Raw genomic sequence first — 18,412 nt, 5'->3', positions numbered from 1 at the left:
CAGCATGATTCAGTCTGTGAGAAGTCAGTGAGACATTTCTGACTGATCCGATGGTCCTGTAGTAATTCAGTGCTGCCCTTTGCTTTCCGTGCATCATGCCTTAACAGACCTGAGCTCAAAGGACGAGTTATCTGCTTGCCTGACACAGCACACTGACAGTCTCTCATTACAGACCATTAGAAAACTTCCATGGAATGGTCTTTGCATTTTAAATTGCACAGGGTTTTTTTTTTTCCCTCCCTTCTGGCTGTAGACATTAAAAGGTTATCAGTTTTTGTTCTTGCTTTCTGTGAAGAAGAAAGTAAAAGCAGACCATTTAGAAAATATTAAATGAAATGCCCCAACCTCCTGGTAGCTGGGGATCTTACCTATCAATTTAAATTAATTGCATCTAGTTGGTTGCAATTAAAGGCTTGAGTTTTGGCAGTTTCTTCTTCCCCATTTGTCTCAAAACACACAAACAGCTTGATCAGTTCAGCACCTCACTGTGGCTCCTGCCTTTACCTCGTCCCCCTTCTTGGCATTACCTTCACCCCTCCAGGCTTTTGCTTCATTTGGGGCTTCGAAAAGCTCCGATACAGGGAATAGGCACATGGGAGAGGAAGCCAAAGTGAAAGCAGGGGAAAGGGGAAATAACATGAGACAAGGACAAGTTTCCTTTTCCATTTTTCTCCCTCAAATCACAAGCACCTGAGAGTTAGACAGACATGCAAAGGGATGAAAATCAGATTGACAGGCAACTGCTAGTTGTGCCACTGGGAGCTGTACATAAGCCTGACTACAGCACCAGGAATTCACACTCAGTAAGGTCTGGGAAGTGCAAAGTGAACTTCCACGTGTTCAGTACGTGCTTCCTTGGGAGTGGAGCGCAAACCGCAGCAGCAGAGATAACCTCAAATCCACCCAGGCCTCTGAAGTTCTCCCCTATTTCACCAGAATGAAAACTGCAACTTTCTTCCTCATAGGAGAGGATCCTTAAAGCAGGCACAGAGCCGGTTCTCAGAGTTTTCCCAGTCTTTAACTGACATCTAGTGAAGAGTTTCTGAACTGCGCCTGAAGGACCAACCTGGAAACTAAATCGGACAAGACTGCCTCTGAGGAAAGCAGAGCTTCACAGAGGAGCAATAGCTTATGCGTGGGGTTTACCAAAACGTACAGTTTCCTGTCCTCTCCCCACCATAACAGCCTGTCTGCCGTATGGGCAGACAGGGAACAGGCCTGGTTGTGCTCTGAAGCCATCAAATACTGCACTGGGCCGGGAAACGTGGGCAAACACAGCTGCTGGACTGCACCGGTGCCACCCACTGCACAGCCCATACAGGGTGACTGGGGGCACCAGAAGCCAACCCTGGAGCAACCAGTAGTTTCCACCCCAGCACTGTCATATGAACTCTTTCTGAACAGGCAGGGTCGCTCAGTGCCCCTTTCCTCTCCCAAGGGCACAAAGTTAGAATGGGAACCCACCAGCTGGCTGCTCTCAGGACCAGCAGGGCTCTTCTGGCTACTGGGTGGCAGGACTGCCACGCTTTGCAGCCCCCTCACAATTCACTTTCCAGCACCTTCTCTGCAGCCTATCTTTGGTTTACTGCAGGTCTGAAACCTGGCCCCAGAGGAATAAAGACCCAAGAGCCACGCCACCTGCCTTTAGAGTCAGACGGAGCCAGCGACATCTGCACAGGAGACACTGAGTGTTTGCAGAGAGCCTGCTTTCTGTTTTATAGTCTTTATCATCTCTTGCAAAACAGAGAGGTTGGTTTATGATGTCTATTCAGGTTACCAAGCAACAGCATTGCGGGCATCTATGTCATCAGTTACAAAACAATTTGGCTTGGGGAAGGAGCAGAGTGTTAGCGCTGTCAGCCCTCCGCTGCCCGGGTCCCGAAAGCAGCCTGCCACTTCCATCACACAGAAAGAGCCAACAAGCCCAGCCAACTCTTCCCTATTCAAAAAGTTGGTGTCCAAATTCTGCCCTTTTGTTTGCAGCCTTAGAAGGCTCCTCCTATCTTGTGACAGACATCATCCACCTTGAGCTGAAGGAAATGTTTGTGTACCTTCTGCACAGTGAGAACCATTCTGTGTATCACCACAAAGCAATGGGGACGGGCTCCGTGGCACTCACACCTCTCACCACGTGCTCCTGCAACTAAGTTGAAGTGCTGGTCCCAGGAATTCATGAGGAATGCAAAGAAAATGGATCCTGGTGGGGCTGAGTGATGGGTGCTTTCCCTACACATGCAGTGGAAGGAAGGGCTCCCTGCCTCTGGGCAGCTCCAGTTCCATCCCTCAATAAAACCCTTTGCCAGTTCTTGTCCAGTAGCTCGCACCCCAAACGTGGCCCAGCATTACAAAGAAGCCATAGCTCAACTCTTCAGCTAATTACAGGTTCAACCCTCCTGCAGGCAGGCCTGCTGGAAGGAAGCTGTCATCCCAGGACTTGGCCACAAACACCCATCTACAGCACTGCCTGCAGCCCGGCGGTTACCACACCTTGAACCCAGATCCAGCAGGGTACACCCTGGGCTCAGGCTCCTCACTTGGCCTCCATTACAGATCTCTGCCACGCTGACTCACTAAAATTTCCATCACACCAGGTCTTTGTTCTTCCTAGGCATCTCCCCACCACGAGTCCACTCTCTAATCACCGTGAATCTCTTCTTTGTCATTGAAAGATGCAGCTGGAGTTGTCAGAGCTCCCAGGCTCAGCTCCCAGCCTCTCCAAGCCACAATTGCTCTCACTGCCCCCTCGTTGGTACCAGTTCACACGAGGGCATCCGAAGCCACTTTCTGCTAGAAGCCTCCGGTGCAAAGGCCATAAATTGCTAACAGCACCTTCCCTGTTCTGCCTTCCTTTTGGGCATACTCAGCCCAAGGCTTTTCACCGGCCCTTCCCTGACTAACCACCTCATCCACGCACTCACAGATCTTTCCTCCCCTACAGGTGCTCTCAGAGGAACACAGATAGCAGCGTTTCCCTGCATGCTTATCCCTCGCCTATCCTCGCTGTATGAGGATTGTTTTCACACTTTGTCACCTGGGAAGCTACAATACTTTACATCCAAATTGCACAATGACTTGCAAGTCTCCTAACACCACTGACATCTGAGTGCACAATGCCAACTGTGCCTTTAATCTTAAAATGCACATGGGTGGAGGTGACTAAAAACAAAGTAAAATGAAGGAGAGACAAAGAGATGCTTAAATGAAGCGTAACATTGTCCTGCCTGTTGTTGCAGACACTGACAAATTATGGACAAGGACTTCTTTAATAGTTTGAAAAATTGAATATGGATATATCATACCCACCAGCCAAAATATTATCGAGGTGTTTTTGCTTCTGCTTCCCAACTGCTGCTCAATCCCTATTTATTATCTGCAGAAGGTCTCTGAGGACTTGTTCACCTACAAAGTTTGACTGATTTAATTAGATCCCAATCACTCTTTTCCACTTATGTGGTGCCAGCAAGCTTTTATGTGATGGCTTCACAGACAAGAGAATACCAAGGCTTGTAAGAGCAGTGCTAACCAAGTCCTAAATTCTCTCTCATCAGCTGACAGACAGCCTGTGTTAAATACAGCTTAAACCAGTACGGAAGGCTTGAATCTGGGAAGGAAGAGTCAACAGGTCAAGTGAAACAACAGCATTTATAACAACCCAACCACACATCACTCCAGAGACATTCTCAGCACAGTAAGATGAGGAAGAACCGATGCTTCTCCTACCTGGTAATAGTAGTCATCGTACTGCGGCTCATAGTGCTGAGGCCCAGAGTTGTCAGGAGACAGGACATCTTTCAGTAACTCTTCACAGCCTGGCAAACAGAAACAAAAGCAAATGGTCAGGCTGAGAGCTTGTCTTCCAGAGATTACATCGACAATGGAGGAAGAAACAGTTGTAGCTAGCCTGAATGCACAAAACTTTGAAAGACAGCTCTGGAATACGTCTAAATAGTTCTAACAGAGCCGTGCCTTCAGAGCTGTGCAGGGCACACATTCAGCATGTGACCCTTAATAGCTGCCATTACACTAATGCTGGCACTACTCTGAGCTGCAGTGAAACCAAAAGCTGCACACTGCCTGGCTTGGGAAGCTGTGCTGCAAGATGGAGACCACCCCCACCCAACCCCAACCTCTGGACTTGCAGGCCTGGCACTAACCAGCGTCTGCTTGACATCAGCATCAGCAGAGCTGCTTCGGATTCCCTCTGGCCTAAGGACGGACTGGGCAATACCCAAATGTCACATATGCCTTCAAGAAGAGCTCTGTCACGGAGCATACAGCGTTTGGCAAGCAAATGTTCATGTGCTGCAGTCAGATCTTCAGCTTCTGTGTTTGCTTTTGTTAACAACCACACTAACAGCTGGAAAAATCGATGTCCGTATTTCCCCCAGTCCTTGTCTTGTCTCAAAACCTGAGACAAATATAGAAACACTCCAATCACCAAATGCCTCATTTCCCATTAATTACCAGTGACTGCACTTGGCATGTCGAGCCGCAGAGACAGTGCTATCAGGCCAGGTTATTTCAGAACAACCAGCCTACAGCCTTGGGCCTGAACTGCACAGAACCTCAGCACGCGTACATTTGGAAGCAGCAATTAGCCAGCAGCATTCCTCTTTTCCATCCCATCACTAACGCATCCATTTGCCCGTGACACGACACACTGATACTCATGAGGCAGGTGAGTCAGAGAAGGCAGAATAATGCAAGGAAGTGTGAAATGTAAGGATTTATCCTGGTAGCTGGCCTTCTCTCTTGCTTTTTTAAAATAATGAAGTAACATCTCCAGGGTTGAAGATACCTTGTGGTTATGGAGGGGAGTCCCTTACAGAAGAATTGAGTACCTAACAGGGAAGGTGACCGGATGGAGGATGCCCAACATTGGGGTCGATGTGTTTTCCCTGTCTCCTACCCACAGATGTATGCCAGAGGCACCACCAGGTGGATGAAGCCAGTGACATGGTGTGTGTTTTTTTTGCTTTTCTGGAGAAGTCAGCAAGCAAGAATTGTGTTACTGTCGCTTCCCAAAGAGGAGCTCACACGGGAACAACAATCCAAAGAGGTCATTTACCTTCTGAAAAGAGGCAAAATATTAAACGTTTTTGCCTTGAGACAGCATCTTTCTACATAACTTGCCTTGCCTGTGGCTGTCACATTTCCCACTTGCCCACAGTCTATTTCTTTCTCTTGGCTTTAGCATTATGTTTGTCAGCCTGTGCTTGACTAAGGGCACTTTCTAGTCCTCTTACAGAGAATTCAATTTACTATTTGTACCTTTTGACATTTATAACAAAAACTTATTACTCATCAAACTACCTCATGCCAGCACCCACTGTGACAGTCTTTACATGTACGGACTGCTTGCTCTGCTAAATGCTCTCTGCGTGATACGGAGCACATACTCGTTAAAGTGAGTTATCTCCAGCAAAAAGGAAAATAAATGCCAAGTGCTACACAGCAGTGGATGTAGATTTGTGTAATGAAGGAGACGTGTTTACACAGTTCTAAAAATTCCCAGCTATATCTTCAGCTATAAGGTTAGGCCTTATTTTTCCTATTTCAGCTGTACTAACAGTGCTTCTAGCTAGACTTCTAAGCTGTCAGCCTTTGCTTAAGCCTGTTAGATAAGCGTACCACCTTCCCCAACCTTTTTCTTTGCTGGGCAAAAGTCACAAAGGCTTTGAAAACCTTTGAAAGGTAAAAGAGGGATTTAACTACCAAAACCAAGGGGCATCATAAACCTCTCAAATCTGGAGTTTAGCTGCAAGGTCTTCTGTGTCCCCTCTTTGCTGCCCAGTTCTTATCTGAGATTTTTTCTGATCACAGTTATTCATTTTCCTTGACCATTAAGGTCCATCTCTTCATGATAGCCCTTGACCATTTAAATTCAAACCTATAATTTACTCAGAAAAAAACACAGGAAAAAAAGCACCGTCCCCTCCGTACCTAACCTACTTGGGGCAGCCCTAGCCACTTCTTCACAAGAGCCACCTGGCACAGGCTTTTGTGTCCTGGGCCAGAACTGCAGAAGCCAATCAAGCATTTGAGCCATTTCCAGAACATCACCAGGCACTTAATCCAATTTGTTTACCGAGCTGAAGAGCTCCATTTGGCAATCGGAGCCAAATCTTCCTTTTATTGAAATCACAGACCAAATTTCCATTGCAACTGACAGAGCCAGGACAGATTCAGGTTCACCTGAGACCACCTCCTCCTGCAGAGGTGACTTCTTGTTGGGAAGACATTTGAGCGTGCAGCAACCAGCGTCCCCCATGGGAGACATTTGCTGAGTGCAATTAATGTGCTGGTGTGGCAGCTTGGATCCCCTCATCCCGCTGGGAAGATTTGCATGTTATTACACCCGGCAAAAGGAGAAGAAGAAAAGAAACTGCTGAGAGGCCATTCTCCTTCAGGGTTACTCAAACACACCGCTGCCACCTTGCTGGACCTCATCCACCATCCAGCAAACCATGGAAAGATGCCCACTGGCTGCAAGAAGCTTAGGATTGTGCCACCGTTTTCACTCCACCTAAGAACTAGGTTTAATAACAAATAAATGTTTTGTTGCTCATTTTCCCTATCAAGACACAAACTGTCATCCCTAACCATGGAGGGCTGTGGTGCTGCTCTTTCCCCAGGGCCCAGCCCCTACCACCAGGACGCTGGGTTTTGGCACGCAGTCGGTAAAGGCATCGCCTTTCTTGTCCAGTGTTTTTTTTGCAACACTGCTAATACATCTCACCTTTTGTTTCCCATATCTGGAGGATGATTTGAATTTTACAAGTACCCCAAGAGGTTTACACAAGGGGCACACCGTAAGAAGGGAACTGAATTAACCTGCAGTGTCTCAAATACCGTTCACATGTCTTCTTATTACCTGAACATATTTTGGCTTGCAGCCTGGGAAATGCCAGTGAGCAAAATGAAAGTGTCACAGTCCAGAAAAGAAACAGGAAAAAAATCAAGGTTTACTCTGGCACATCTCAGTGTGGAAACACGAAGGCATTGGACAGCAGCTTGTATAGGGAGCTGTCTGGTCAGGCACACAGGGTGCTTTCTGCCAGTATCTGTCTTGAGGACAAACATTTTTGCCCGGGCTTGCAGAACTGCCATGATCAGTATTTCAAGCCATGCAGCAGTATGCACCCAAGGCTAGAGTCTGTCCATAAATAACCCACTGCAAATACACGAACGGATACTTCCTGGCTACTTTAAGGACCTCCTGCACTGAGCTGTCCCATTGTTGCTATAATTTCATTTTCCAGGAAACAACAGAACTGAAAGCCACTTCTATGGCTGTTTAGAGATATTTCATTTGAATGCCTACTCGTATCACAAGATTTTAACGTGCTCAGTGGTGCTCTCTCCCTTGCTATGGCTGGGAAAATCTCCTCATGCACGTTTCTGGGCAGCATTTGGCAAGGAGACCCAGCTCCACTGCAGTCAGTGAGGCAGCGAATGGAGGCGAAGAGCTAACCCAAGGGTGGTTTCAAGTCCTTCTATATTTTCTACAGCTGTGCAAAAGGATGCCCTCTGTGGAGAACACTCCTGCAGGGCTGTGCATTGTATAAATCACTGTGCAGGGTGACAGAGATTAGGAGCAACCTCATATCTGGAGGAGGAACTCAGTTACCAAACTGCAGGAGAGTGGTGAGGCTGCTGAAGTTTCTTTGGCTAGAGACACGCGGTGAGCCAGCACAGAGCCGGCTGCTCTTGTGCCCATCAAAAGACTGCTCAAGACAGCGGCGTGTGTCACTTCTCATTCACCAAAGCACCAGATCACTCTCTAATGTGGTTCTGTCAAAATTACTGAAGTTAAAAACACATTTATCCAAAGTATGCCAAAAGCAGAAGTGTACACGGTGCCTTTGGCCAGAACTGCAGTGGGGAACAACCTGCAATCTGGCAATTATTTGCAGGGGCAAACTGAAGTAAAAGGACAACTGCCCGGACTCTGGTAAGAGGAAGACGCTGCAGAACAAGAAATCTAAGCATCATAACCACTAGATCATTTATCCTCTCCTTTTGTGAAAACACAAGTATACTTCTGGAAAATACCAAACTAATGCTAGTAACCTCTCAAAAGGCAGTGCTGGCTGTCCCAGAGGCAGGACAGGCTCATCTTTAACCCTAAGCAAAGATGATGCAAGTGTTTTCCAAGCCACTGAAGGGGAAGACGTGAACCTTTAACAATTTCTGTTTGCTCAGGATGCCAGACATGACTTCCCTTACCACATATTTTTAGATATTTACCTTCAGTTTCATTTAAAAAAATGTTTTTCACACTCTAGCAGACAGTTAATTTGCAAACAGACACTCTGGCTGCAAATAAACACAACTGCAGCAAAGTGGTTTTCCTGCAAATGTTCCAAGAAGGAGAATTAACCCATGCTGTGTCAGGCAATTTTCACAGGCAATTAAACAACTTTAATACTATGGGAAAACAAATCTGGCTACCTAATTGAATGGAGTTGGTTCCTGGCATTTTTCCTGAGACCAATAGCTTTTTTACTTCATCTACCCTTGGATATTTAATGGTGTTTTAGACCTGTTTATGATTTCAGGCTATATTTAGTAAAATTTACTTGAGTCTTAGCAAACTCTGACGTACTTTTAAGAGCAACGAAGTTCAGCTCATTAAAGAGTTTTAGCCTGACTCACAAAAGGAGAGCTCAACTCTCCACATTTACCAGGACAGTCCTTCTTCCTAGAGCCAGCCCAAGTACCGCTCCCGATTGTAAGACATCCTTATTAGAACACACAGACTCATCAAATCCTCTCCAGTTATGGTGCATTGCGAAGTTTGAGATCTACAGCTATAAGCCTAAATGGGCTCATGAAGATTTTGATGTTTTCTGCTGTGCTTTACTGAATGAAATTCTTGTGGTAGCACAGCTCTTCTGCTCCTTAGAACTGGTGTGTATTGCAAACGCTGGTGTCCAGCAAATAAAGGTAAACTCCTCTTGTGCGAGTGCAACACATCCATCTCAAGTTCTCTATTGGATCTTTGGGGCAAAGCTGATGCAATCCTATTCTCAGCTACGGGACTGCAAATTAAGTTAAGAGACATAATCAAAACTCAGCACTGGTTCTGTAGAAAACGTTTGTTTGGAACAGCTAAATGAAAATATAAAAGCAAATTTAAAAAAAAAAAAAAGTCACAAGTGAAACAGAAGGCCAGAAATATTCTGCTCTGGAAAACTTTCTTTTGAAAAAACATTAAATTTCACAGTACATTATTTTCACAGTACTGATAACCTGCCACAGTGGGAGCTAACAAAGCAGCCACCTTCACTTTTTTTTTTTTTTTTTTTTTTTAGCATTTCTTTGAAACTTTGGGCAATTCTGTATTCCTGGAAATTTCATCAAAATTGCTAGGACCTTATGGAGAAAATAACTACTTTTTACAAAAGAAAAAAAAAGACAACTTATCTACTCACACTGGGACTGCTTCTAGAAGTTTTCCAGCCAACTGCAGTAATTAAAGATCCAAGAAAGTACACAGATGGATTTTTGAAGGCACTTAACATTTTGTGTTACTATTTTGAAGACTCAAAGGTTGCTGTTGATGAAGGTGGGGAAGGGTAGAAATTCACAACTGTGCTTCTCCCTGAGTTAATGAACATGAAGAGCTCCTACACCTCAGCATTTTTTAATATTACAACAGGTCATAACTTTAAAGCCCTTATAACATCTAGAAGATGGGGAAAGCACTTTTCCTCCAGAGGAACAATAAGCTGTACAGTTTCATTTGGGAAAAAATAAAATAAAAAACCCACAGTGATTCTGCTAAAGCATGAAAATTCATTATTGCAGAAATGCTCTGTGCTGGCATGGCTCAGCCTCTCCCCTTATGAAAGCCATTGCCCTCCAATTACTGCACAGTGGTTAGCGATGTTTTCATGGTTTAAATAAACAATGAAGTTGGAATATGTTTGCCTTTATCTTTTAATTCTGCATGAATTTGTATTCACATTTTACCCTCTCATCTATGTGAGCTGCAACACCAAGGTCAGCAGGGGGAGCTCGCTCTTTATTTGTCAGGGTCTGGTGGGTTTTTGTTTGTTTGTTTGGTGTTTTGTAAGTGAAGTATCAAAGTGGAGAGACTACTGTGAAGAAAACAGAAACCTTAAAATAGAAGGAACAGATCAGACTTAATTGGAGCCTGCTAAACAGACCAAGAGCCTGGTCCTGCAAACACCAGCCTGCAGAGCACATTAGAAACAATAGTTCCACTCACACCTTCAGGTATTACAAGTGGCAGAAAATATTTACTGGATCGTTACTATAAGTCCAGTACAGTAAAAATAGAAACGGACTCCACTGAGCAAACAGTAACGGATCCCATGCTGACCCTGCTGAAATCGATGGGAATTCTGCCTCTGCGAGACATTCTGGCTGCTCTCAAAGTCCCCTGCGCAGTGCCACTTCACAGACCGTCCTGGCTTTGACACAGCTGCTAGGTAAGAGGGTACAGGTGTTATTTCATGGCTATTGCTCTCCAGACTGATGCAGTTATTAGAACTAAAGGCATGCAGTGAGCAGATAATAAAGGCAGCTGTGGCAGGAGCAAAATCTTCCTATTCCGGAATTCCAGTGAAATTACTGCAAAGCTTTAAATTTGATGGCAAGCTCTGGCACTTTTTGCATGGGGAAAGCAGCCCAGACAGCAGGGGGCTCAGCTCGGACACTGAGGCAAAGTGCTTTAATCCATGAAGGACAAGCAAAAAGAAGCAAAGCCTTCCATAAACAGAAAGCACCTCTGCCTGGGTAGTATTCCACCCAGGAGACACAGTGGGAATGAGTTCCTCCAACACGCTTCTGCCCTCTAACGTTGATACTTCTGTAAAAGTCCTCTCCATCACTTCCAAAGGTCCCTGCTGCCAGCTAGACTCCTCAGCACATCATTCCCCATGGGACCTGCTGTTCAGCAGCTGAAGATGTCTCTTCCAGATGGGAGTCCCAGCAACCTTGGTGGAGGTACATGACTCATACATCACGAGGTTCGTCCAGCTCAGAAGCATGGAGGAGGAGGCAAGGTTGATGTCCACTTGTCAAGGGCCATGGCACTTTTCATTTAACCACACAAGAGTTCACAATGCCCTGGCTTATGGAGAAGAGAGGCCAAGCTGCAGGTTTTAGATGCAGCGTTTGAAGTTTCTCCTTGCAGTGAGAGCAGCTGCCACCCAGTTACAGAGCAGACATTGAACGTTGTGTTTGGGATTTTTTCAGGCTCCAACATTTTTTGTTGTTGGCTAAGATCCAGACCTGGATCCGAAAGGATTAAACCATCATCATCAGAGGTGACTTCTTTACCACTGTGATTTGAATCTGTTCCAGATGCTTCAAGCCTGATGTTTTAAACATAAATTCAAGATACAGTGAACTAACAAACAAAAACTTGACACTATTTCACCTCTGTGCAGGAAGAAAGTTCTTCAGCACGCCATAAAGGCAGCTATCTGTCAGACAACTTAATGTGAAGCCTCATAAATGAGAAATATGGCAAGGCATTAGGACAGTAAAGTTTGAATTTGGACATTTGGCTTCAAGTCCCAAGAATAGCACAGCTTCATACTCCCTCACTGAAAAAAACAGTGGATTCATAGTAGCATCGCATTTGCTCTATTAATCTGATTACCCCAAGCAATTAAAATAGGCTGAGATGTCAAAGCATTATATTCATAATCTGTTGCTGCCAATACAAATTGCTATTGTTCGATAACAAGCCTGCTGCTCCCCATGGGATGTGGTTGCACTGAAAAGTGAGAGATGGAGGCTTTCCATCCTGAACCGCAGATGTACATTTTTTTCAACTTTCACACGACCAAGTTATTTTTAAGAAAAGTGGGGCTGGTTGCCAAAGACCAATGAAACTTTCACACTGTGAGGTAAGCAATAGAGCCAGTTCTCCTTAAGCGATGCTGTGAAATCACACACAACAATGTCTGATCAGAAATAGATACAACTGCTCCCGTGGTTATACGCACTTGGCACTGATGCTGTTTAAGTGTTGGCACTGCTAATGATGTGCTACAAGAGTGCTATGTGATGCTGCAGAATTGGAAGATCTCTCTGTCTGTTCACATACACACACTAACACCCATCAAGCATACCATAAGACGTTCCACATAAGGGCTTTAAGGTTTTCATAAACCCGGAGTACAAGGTATTCCGGAGCGTTTGACTTAGCTATGTCTTTGCAGGACTAAACCTTAGGCTATGAATATATGAACCAGCTCCCACACGGCGAGGCAGGATGAAAACTCCCAAGGCATCATCCCTCTCTGATAACCATCATTATGCACAAGCTGTCCCTCACAGTAAAGGAATCGCAGACGCCCACTGCTTCCCTGAGGGCACTGCCCACTGACTTCTATTTGCTGCGGGCAAGGGCACATCTATTACAGAGAAGATGTTCTCCTGGCTCACACCTATCCCTTACTGATGCCATTTTGCCCACCTGAGCACGTCTTTAGGCTGTGAATTACAGAGGATTACTGGCTGCACAGAGCTTGTGTCTGCCTTAACCTAGACCCCAGCTTACTACAGCATTTCTTAGACAAGGGAAGTGTCTAGCGTAGGCTCTAGCATCTAGACATCTACATTAACTTTCCTTTAGGGCTTTGCACTGCCTTCTCTTCAAACACGTCAGCATCACCTTTGGAAGGTGTCTCTGTCTCCCCAAACCTGGACTAAGAACAGCTCTCACAGTAATTTCACATGATTATACGCTGTTCTCAGTTACCATAAACTTTAATTAAAATTGCTATGGTGTCACATTCTTGCATCCTTATGGCTTCATAACAGTCTCGTTGTAGCAGACTCTCCAGAGGCTTCTCCTGGAATCACGCTGCAATCACTGTGACATTCACCCTGTCCCTGAAGTGTTGCCTCTGGGCTGTGACGGCACTCTGGCACTTCACTAAGGACATACCAGGTGTCCCAACAAGGACAGGCTGAACTATTTTGCTGTGGGAAGCTACAAAGCTAATCAGCAGCAGAACAGCTAAAGTCTCTCTTCACTGTTTGCTTCATCGCTCTTTGGTGACGCTGTAAAGCATAATAGTGTCTCTGCCTTCTGCCAAGGACTCCGCAAAGGAGATGGTTTGATCCAGCTGGTCTCCTTCTGGACTCCTTAACTTGTCGAGCCTGTAATTAACGCCTTTCATTCCAGTACAAGTTCCCAAGTACTTTAAAAACATGAATTAACTATACCTTGCAGGTATCTTGAGAAGAGTATAATAGTCTTAAATTTTCTAGTAGAGAAATTAATGCCCCAGGATCTCCAACTTCCTTCAGTAAATCAACAGCAGAATCAGAATAAGAACCTGGAAGCATCGGACTTTGACATTGCCTGGTAACCACAAGGCTACTCTTTCTTCTGCTACATTTTGCTTTAAACCACATCACATCTGTTCTGAAAAATTAGCAGTAGAGCAATACTCAAGCACCTCTGGATGTAGGAACTCAGCATTGCTCACCATTGACACACAGACTGCACAAGAAGCAGAGATGTATTGGCTCTGTTCCCAGAGCTGCCCTACTGTCACTACAAATAATCACAGTCAAAAGAGGAAGCAGCCAGTCCAACCATGTTACTTTCTGTCGCATAAACCCCAGCTAATCTTAGATCAGGTATAATTACATTGCTGCACCAACCAAGAACAAACCAGCTACAACAAGAGCAACACATGTCCAGAAACATGCAGCCCTTACTGAAGAGGTCGCCACCAACAATACTCAGAAACACAAAAATAAAAAATAAAAGTCTAGCTCTAGATTTGTATTTTTTTTAATTTGTAAGAGACAGAAAAATGAAAGCCAAGAAGGACTGGTGGGGATTGTAACTGTTTATGCCTGTATCAACCAGAAAAGCACACTGCTGCTACCCAGCAAATTTTTTGTCTTTGATCATTACATTTCCTGCAACCAGAGAAACATTGGTGGCACTGAAGTAGGTAATTTTTATGAAACATGCACATACCTTTGATGGCAAAAACTCCATGACAGAAGTCCTTAAAATTGATTCTTCCCAAGTCATTTGGGTCCAAGTACTTTGCCAGTTTTTCCACCTAAAAAAAAAAAAAAAAAAAAGAGAGAGAAAATTGTAAAACACATGTTGAGAATGGTAAATCATCTTTTGCTCAGCTAGTCTGTAGCTTCCACAGAAGACCGTGAGTGGAAGAATACCCGCAACATTTACTTGAATCATTCAAACCGTTCTGCAAGGAGAAGTTACAGGTGGATTTATCTGATGTCAAGCATGGTGCACTGCATTAAGCTCAGGAGCTTAATAGGGGGTCAGTCTGTGACCTAGCCTTTCATCTTAGAGAAGGATGGTAACAAAATCTGTTTCCCTTGGGGCCCTTTTCCTTTACAAAGCTCAAAGAAAGTTAAAACCTTCATGATGTCCACCCCTCTTGCCACCAGTTACTGGGGAAGAAGAATACATGTGCACAACCCATAGGAGCCTCGTTCCCTGAAGAATCCAGAGTAAAGTAGTGAATGTTCTTTGGCCACTTGGGATCAAAAAAAAATTCCCTTGTCATGGCAGAGAACACAAGTTTGAATTGGAAAATACAACGGTATAAAGTATATACATATACAAGCAAGCAATGTATTTATTTAATTATAGTTATAGTCTCGGCTTCACAGTTTAGCATTTCTGAACACTAGTCATTGTAAAATGAGATTATACAGAATTTAAACACAGCCACCAAGTTGGCATTTGCCCAAAAGAAGGTCTGGCAGATTGCTCAAGAGGGAGAAAAGCAGTCCAGACAGGAGAGGCTGCTGCGTGCTGAGTTGTCTGGAATAAAGGAATGGAGAGGGTTTCCACAGAAACAAGTAGCTGAAGAGGGAGAAAAAGGAGAGGGGCAGAGCATGCTGGAGACAAAGGAGAGCAGGCACCACGCTGGGACACCCAGCTGGCTGCTCCCCTCTGCCATAAACACGCTGAGTGACATTGTACAGGTCCTCCCCGAGCCTCCTCCTGCCATACCTAGCAGGCAGTGTGCCGAGGCAGCCCCTCGCTGCTTGCCAGCACACTCACGGCCAGCTGCAGCACAGCCCTGACCTTGATCCGGGCCCTCCAGACACCCCAGAGCATGAAGGAGATGAGCGTAGGAGGCGAGGGCAGCGGGCATGTAGGATGCTGCACAATCCTGGCGACGGCAAGAGGAGCTCAGATATGTCAGTCTGAGCAGCAACAAAAGCCCAGCTGGAAAGCTATGCAGCAAATGAATCCAGATGACCCAGTTTCTCATTTTTCTATTTTTTTTTTTAACATGCTAGTGAGAGCCTAGCTGTTTCTCAAAACCCTGCAGATAACGCACTGATGTGTGCGTGACACCTCTTCCTTCAGATTCTCTCCGTGTTTATAAATTCTCTCAGTGCTAATAAATGCCTTGATTAGCCAAAGACCTCATTTAGAGCAAACCAATCTACAACTAACAAAGGTGTTGGGATGGTGAGGGGCAATTCCCCAAGACACAGCCATTCCTGCTCTTTGTGGGTCTCATTTCTGTCCCTCCAGGTGGCCAAGTACCTGCAAGGGCTCAGCATCATGACCCAGGGCAGTGCCAGAGGCACAGTGCGAGCTATGTTTGGCTTCTGAGCCAAACAAGGGCCCTGAAACTGTGCTAACAGCATTACCCTGAGTAGTGCTGTGTTTCTTTGCTGGTGACACCCAAGAACAGACAAACAAAAGTTTGCTGTACTCAGGTTTAGGACATCATGCAGTTGTCCCTGTTCTTGTCAGTGCAGGTGGGCATTCCCTGGGATGGGAATTTACCAAGACCTTGCCTTGGTTTCAAGCCTACAAACTCATCTGCTTGCAGGCCTGAAGCAAGTTACCTCTCCCACATCACACCAAACTGTCTAACCCACGGCTGACAGTCTTCAGCCTCAAAAGGAAGAAGAGAATCTCTCAACTGTCTCAGACACAGAGCGAGAAATGCATCTGGAGTAGGAGAGAGATCCCTAATACCTTTCATGCTCCATATTGTAGACCTGCTTGCTATTCATTAAGATTTTATCTTTCACTGCAGTAAGAGCAGGAATACCGTTGTGTTGAAACTGCAAGCCAAATGGTCCAACCACGGATGGGAAAACGACCCACTTCTTACATGTAAAATGCTAGGTTCAATGAGAAATGAACGATTTGATCCTCTCATTGCATCCTTTCACCTCTCCTTGTCTTAGGGAAAAACAACAAACAATGTTCTTAAACATGATCCCAGGAACGGAAATGTTACAGCTGTCACCTATTGTGATCAAATTCCTACATCTGGTACCACGAGCAATTAGCACAGTCCCACTGATTTACAGCAGCCGAAGATAGGGGTCTGTTTCCAAAACACAGCCACTTCACCACTGTAGAGTGGGTTTAACGCATGCACAATGAGCTGGAAATCCTTCCTGAAACCACTTAAATGGATCCACGCCTGGTACAGGAAAGCTGGGTCACTCTTATCGCTGCTCACCTGCACAAACAGCAAAAATGTTATAGAAATATGAAGCAGCAACAGAAATTCCTTTCTCTGGGCTATTTTTGGATGCATTCAAAGCAGCATAATCACACCGGCCATTGAGGCTGGCAGCAGCAAGATTTTAGAGCTGAAAATCTTCTTGATCACTGTAGCAGCTTAAATATGCGGCAGATGTGTCAGCTGGTGTAACTCAGCCTGGCCCTGACAGCGCTGATGCAGACCTCGGTGAGGCCACTAGCTCAGCATCTGTCCCCGTGCAGATACAGCAACAAAATCTGATCAGACACCTGTCTGCTGGGTTACGGGATCAGCCTGTAACTCCCTCTGACAACTGGCAAGCTCCCATCATTGCAACGTAAGTAAATACACTTGCAAATGCTTGCGGGGTTGCTCTGGAGAATCCCATTTCCTGTAGGTCTCTTGCAAAGAGGCAAGAAATTGTGGTTTAGGTTTTAATGTACAGATTCCTGCGGCCAGCTGGGAAGCCCCTACACAACTTCATATTGTGCTGTAGCCCAGTGGTGCCACTCGGTGTTTCCAGCACGCCTGGCCTGGTAAGTTTATTTCTGACAGTTAAGCCAGTGATTTTAGTCCACCAGTTTCTCAGCCACATACAATTATATTTTCTAATCAAATTAAATGAGATGTTATACGTCTGGATGTATTTGTTACAAAGCAACAGCGAATGCCTTCATGTTTAAGCTTGAGCAACGTTTAACAGCAAATGAAATTATCACCTCAGCAAAATGCTTCAGTCTCCAGTCTCCCCGCAATCCAATTGTGCAGGTTTTCAATTTGATTTCCTAATGCAAAGAGCTGGCATCAGAGCAGGAGAGAGGAAGAACTTACAGAGCGGCCTGGTGGAATTTGTGCTGATCCCCCCCACATCTTCAGCCAGCACTGACCAACGCAGCTCCAGCACAGGTCGAGGCCGCAGAGCTTTTTATCAGCCAGGACTATATCCAGATATGAACTTGCATGCAGTCAGTGCCTTGATACACACGCATGTACTGTATATAAACCCCTATTGACGCGCACAGTTTCAAGCCTCCAGAGCACACGAGCATGCATTTTTACCAGCTGTTTTTGGGGATAAGGCTAAGAAGCTCTTTTCTACAGGGCCTGCCTTTTCTGGGACATCTAAAAGGGGCCCTCGGACAGGGCTGTAACACAAAGGAGAGCCAAGACTTGGTTTAAGCAGCACTATCTTGTTAATTCCAGATTGAAGGCATTACTTGAAAGTAAGCACAATTTCAAGCTGTGGCCAAATAAACTATGCCATTGCAGTCACTCCTAAATCTTCTGTGCTGTCTATACCGTGTCAGCCATCCTTCTGCTTCTCTCTGTAGAGAAATAATGTCCTCTCCACCTCCTTCTCACCAGGGGCTGGCTCCCAGCGATCAATCAGAAGCTGTGGCACTTACTTATTGCCTTGGGAGGCGTTACAGGGTTGTCAGCCCAACAGCCAAGCTGCATGACAACAAAACCTTTTTTTGCAGTCCACAACCCCATGGGCTTCCAGATAAAATCCTCTGCCAGCAAACAGAGAGCAGCAGCCCTTCAGCCCCGTTAGCAGCACGGGCAGTGCTGCCTGATTTCACAGACGTGGGTGAAGCAGGCGGTGCCAGTCTTGGACACGGTTAGACTCCTGAGCCCCTGCATCTCCAGGCTGTGCTGGGCTCTGTCTCCTCTGCTGATCCCACTACAAAGGACACAGGACTGCAAAACCAACTGCTGCCAGAACTCAGGGCTGAAACGACCGGGTGATTGTTGTGGTGCCTGCAGGCAGCACAGGGAACTTGCTCCAGAGCTGAACACCATCGAGATGGGCCAAAGCCAGGGTTTGGGGCTGGGGATTGACACTCCTCTCTACATTGCTGCACTGTGCAGTCCCCCACCATGTGGGACAGCACAAACAAGGT

At 45.6% G+C, this 18,412-nt stretch overlaps 1 protein-coding gene across 2 annotated transcripts in view; it reads right to left on the bottom strand.

The window, feature by feature from the left end:
- Positions 1-18,412, bottom strand: part of RAB11FIP4 (RAB11 family interacting protein 4) — a 123,761-nt gene that overhangs the window by 71,071 nt on the left and 34,278 nt on the right. For both annotated transcript variants that reach the window (XM_082774880.1, XM_082774881.1), the window contains exons 2-3: positions 13,985-14,072; positions 3,721-3,809 (exon numbers count right to left, since the gene is read on the bottom strand). In XM_082774880.1, coding sequence (XP_082631006.1) covers positions 3,721-3,809; positions 13,985-14,072 — 177 coding nt within the window. The remainder of the gene's footprint in view (positions 1-3,720; positions 3,810-13,984; positions 14,073-18,412) is intronic.

The sequence above is a fragment of the Aythya marila genome (assembly GCF_965140915.1).
Source record: "Aythya marila genome assembly, chromosome: 18".
NCBI lineage: Eukaryota > Metazoa > Chordata > Aves > Anseriformes > Anatidae > Aythya > Aythya marila.
This window is presented reverse-complemented; position numbering and strand designations above follow the sequence as displayed.